General features: G+C 52.5%; 1 protein-coding gene across 1 annotated transcript in view; it reads left to right on the top strand.

Annotated features, from left to right (window-relative positions):
* Window positions 1–476: 476 nt before the first annotated feature.
* The window catches only part of LOC139766266 (uncharacterized), a 282,617-nt gene continuing 278,414 nt past the window's right edge, over window positions 477–4,679 (top strand). Inside the window, exon 1 of the mRNA XM_071694674.1 lies at window positions 477–1,190. Coding sequence (XP_071550775.1) covers window positions 596–1,190 — 595 coding nt within the window. The 5' untranslated portion in view covers window positions 477–595. The remainder of the gene's footprint in view (window positions 1,191–4,679) is intronic.

Raw genomic sequence — 4,679 nt, 5'->3', positions numbered from 1 at the left:
TGGCAGAGTTCAAGGATCAAGTCCAGCGAAGTAGTCCAACGGTGGAGGCCAATGGCAGGCTTAAAAGGTGTAGTCTAGGGTGAAGTCCAGTGGAAGAGTCCAGCGCTAGAATCCAGGCCTCGAATCCAGTGACGGAGTCCAGTGATGGGTCCACTGCTCAAGTCCAGTGATGGAGTCCTGTGCACGAGAATCTAATTCTGGAATTCAATGGTGGAGTCCAGTGGTGGAATCCAGGGCTGGAATCCAGTGGTGGAGTCGAGATGTAGGCTGTAGGTGTGGAGTCGTGTGGTGGGAGTCAAGAATTGGGCAGATGGCACTGTACTCTAACTTGGTATCACCAGTTAATGTTCCAGGTGGTAGTAATGACAGGAATGGGCGGTGCAGGAAGGGGTGGCGGTGGGTGGTGGGTGGGGGTGGGCGGCGCGTGAGGGTGCGCGGGGCGGGGTGGTGGACGACTGGGCGGGTGGGCAGGCAGGCGGGCGGGCGGGAGCGCGGCCAGGGCCGACCAGCAGTCTGGTGTGAGCAGCATGAGTGGCTGCACGTCGCCCCGCGTCCCTCCGGCTCCTCACTGCTCCCGCCGCTCCTTACCTCTGCCATGAAGGCGCCCTGCTGTCTCCTGGGGGCGGCTGCCCTGCCGCGACCCCCAGAGCATGTCAGGGGCACCTCACGTTCTGGCCGGGCTTATGGAGTGCCCCGCGTCTCATATACTCATATGTTGTGTGTTTGGTGGGTAGTGCTGGTTGTGGTGACCAGGGCAAGTGCGGGCACCGACTGCCCCGTCAGGACAGATGCTCGCGATGTGGCATCCAAGGCGTACGTGTCGCCGCAGGTGGTGGAAGCGGCAGTGAGGGAGGTGGGTGCCACCGTCCCGGGACAACCCTACAACGTCGTCGTCTTCGTCAGCAAAAAGCTGCGACCGTATAATGGCCAATCACGGGTGAAGAAGCGTGCCACTCTCACCTTCACCTTTCGCCATCCCCTTGCCGATACTGACAGTGAAATTAGTGCCGAGAATAGTGACAGTGATGGTGAATGCTTGGCGAGTGCCATCCTCAAACCCCGCCGCAAGTATCTGCTCTTTCTAAGCGGGCCGACGGGGCGAGGAGCGCAACCTGTGCCCGTGGCACCACCAGAGCCGGCCAACAGGAAGAACCGACGCCTCGTGCGCAAGACGCTCTGCAAAACCTGTGGTGAGTAGGACGCTTGTGTCTGGTGCTGCCTATAGTAGTAGTAGTAGCAGCAGCAGTAGTAGTAGCAGTAGTAGTGCTGGAGTCCACCCCATTCCCTGCTCCTCCCTCAGAAGCAGAGGTACCCTGCTTTCTCCTGCTACACACTACCACTCGTAGCCTGCTCCCGCCCGCTACCTACTACGACTGCTGGTCGTACTAGCCTCTCCATGTTACACCTACTGTCCATAGTATGAACAGAGCCACTGTACTGCCGTCTACACACAACAGTAGTCATAGTAAATAGCCAGATATTCTAGTTAATGAATTCCGGATGTTGTGAGAGAGAAGATTTTGGCACGGGGTCGACCTAGCAGAGAGGGGCAGCGGCCGCCTCGCCCCCGGTCCGGTGCCATAACTTAGATCTTCAGCGCCAGCAGGAGAAGTAATTATACGGCCTACACTTGAAATCGACAGTCCCTTTGGTTTGTGGTAGGAGTGAGGTAGAGCAAACCAGTTTGTGTTGTTGGCACGTGGGGGGGAGAGAGACCCGGCACCCCTGCCCAGGTGTCCACTACTGGCCAGGTGTTCATTGTTACCCACTACACTACCCTGGCCTCCTCCTCCTCGTAATCCAGTACAACTGCACACTGCTGTAACCTGGCCCCTGGCTGGAGGCAGTGCGTCCGCCGGTGCCACAATACCCATTACTATGGTGCCTCACCCCTGCCTGCCGTCACTCCGGAGGCTGTAAGAGGCATCCTGTACATCCCCCTGGGATCCTGACGTGGCGTAGGACCACATAGGACTAAGTCGTAAGGACCCACGGTTAGTTATGCACCGTCTTGCCGACGTCACTTGACCTCTGAAGTCACACTCGTGACGGCATTTGCTGCCAAGATGCCAAAACCGTGTGAGGAATCTGATACAGTTAGCTAAGACCATGCACCAGTGGTGGTGGCTAGGACTCTATACTGTCAAGGTTACGACACTCGCAACCTAAAAAAAATGAGCTCGTGTTGAACACTTGGCATCATCACCTACACAAGGTCTCCGCTTGCACGTACTTGTGAAGGCAAGAGCTTACTCGCTCGTCTCCTCTTGAGGACAATTTAATACTTTATTTCTTCCATTATGGTTGGACTGAAACGTTTAGCATTTCTAGTCTTTCTCGTCGATGTTCTTTTATTTCTTGGTTACTTTATTTCGCCTTTTATTATTCCTTCTCTTCACAGTGCAGGACGGCCTTTATTCGTCGTTTTCTGAACATCTCAGCCGTGCGTGTCCGACCATATCGCACTACTACCAAACACTGGGTCAAATCATCATTTTTGTGGGTGTGGCGAACCACCCATTTCCTACATGCTTAACCTTCCAATCCTCTCTGTTTCCCAGGAGGATATGTGTCAGCAGGATTCTCACGCCCGCCCCGTTGCCTCACCGCTTACCATCCTAGGCAGTAACGGCCGTCTGCACCCACCACGACTTTCCCATCTCCTGTGAATATTTTCATCCACGCTCCTACTTTCTACCCATCCTATGTTCGTCCCCTGCCCGCTTCTCCTGCATATTCCTCTACTGGCCACTTCCCCCCGTATATTTATCTACTAGCCACTTACCCCCGTATATTTCTGACCTCGCCACTTACCCCTATATGTTTCTCTGCTTGTCATAGCCCAATCTGTCTCTCCTCGCCTCGCTCCCTTGATGCAGGTGGCCACTACCCCCGCACATCACTGGTCACCTCCCACCATATACTCGCTACCATCCCCGGAGCATTACCTGGCCCTTCGTCTGCACACACGTCTGATCGTACCACCCTGGTGGCCAGAGCGATGCGTCGCACACGCCAAAATAACAAAATAATTCAGTAATAGATGAGAGGATTAGTTCTACGACGTACGTAACAATTAACAAGAGATAGAGAGAAAAAAAAAATCCTTAGCTTACAATCTCGTTACCGGCAAATTGGCCTCTTGCCGCTTGTTTGCTCTTCGCGTGTCTTATGCAGTAGTTGTCAGACAATCGTTCCTCATATAGTTCAGTTTGTGTCAAGGTCCCCAGTCAAGTGTATTATTGGTGTTCGTCTCGCTTCCCCGAGACACTTGAAGCTTACCGTCAAAGTTGCGCCTCAGCCAAGAGTTCCCCAGGTCTCGCGGGCAGACCCCCACACCCACCCACCCTCAGACACACACACACACACACACATACACACACACACACACACCAGGCTCGTCTCTCTCACTAGTCATTACACTTGGACTTAGCCTCCGTAATGTGTACCCGGCCGTCCGGATACTGTCTCGTTCTTTTCTTAAAAATCCACTTAGGACACGACGGTAAAATCATGTTTTGGCTTATAATGTTACCCGGCTCTGTTATTCCGATTTTTTTTTCGGTCTGTCGAGGAAGTTATCATCAAGCGTATGATCTTTGTGCTTAAATAATCTTCCCTCCAAAATTGTGGCGTTCCAGTTAGCTGTTCCTCCCCGGCGGCAGCCACACGGCACCGGTGGGCCACTTGACAGTGTTGTATGTATCAAGTCTCTCTCCCATGTGTTAACTTCTTGTATGATAGTATTGATGGAGGCGAAAATTACCCTCACTCACTGTAATACACTTGGTGTAAGTTTATGATAATATGGTAATCAGAAATTCATATGTCAATTCAGAGATTACTTCTGATTAATTTTTTTCCTCTCTCTCTCTTTCATTTTGATAAGAACCAAAATTTGTCGGGGGGAAGGTGTTACCGCTGGCGATCGTGGGTCCAACGTACTACCTCACGTATACCTTAAAATGGTGTCGGAGATGTGGACCCGTGGCCAGCAGATAGCAGCCTTCCGCCACCGCCCGCCCGCCCGCCCTCGGGCTACTGACATAGTGTCATGAACCATCTGATCAGCTTTGCCGGAGGTTCTGGCCGCCGCCGCAGCCGTTACTGGCATCCAGCAGACCTTCACCATCTGCCCTTCGACACCTCCTCCACACACACACACACACACACACACACACAACTACAGCAGCCTGGGTGCTTCCTTCACTCACTTTATTACTGCCGTTCAACTAACCTTTCTAATGGCAGAACATCATCACCATAATACTTACAACGCCGGGTTATCGTCCTCAGAACACTAAAAACTTGGGAACACCTCCAACTAATCCTACAGACGTCTTGACCAACGCCTCTCGCACAGCTAACCACTGGGTGAACAGCTGGACAGAATCTTGAAGGCTTTCTTGACCAGACACTCAGAGTGCTGAAGTTAGATCCTGTAAATACCACCAACTCAGCTTCAGTCATTCAGAATATGCGACTTTCGTTGTGTGATTACATGACGAATGAGAATAACGTTACTTCAACACTGTGAATGCCGAAGGAGGGCCATTTGAACACCTGGACCTTCACATGTAGCAAGCCCTTATTCTCTAGTTTGGCCTTACTGCACACCAAACCCTACCCTTTGGAGTAACCTTATCACACGGTGATTTAAGCCTCCGTATGAGGGTGAT

Source organism: Panulirus ornatus, chromosome 57 (genome assembly GCF_036320965.1).
Source record: "Panulirus ornatus isolate Po-2019 chromosome 57, ASM3632096v1, whole genome shotgun sequence".
In the NCBI taxonomy this organism is placed as follows: domain Eukaryota; kingdom Metazoa; phylum Arthropoda; class Malacostraca; order Decapoda; family Palinuridae; genus Panulirus; species Panulirus ornatus.
This window is presented reverse-complemented; position numbering and strand designations above follow the sequence as displayed.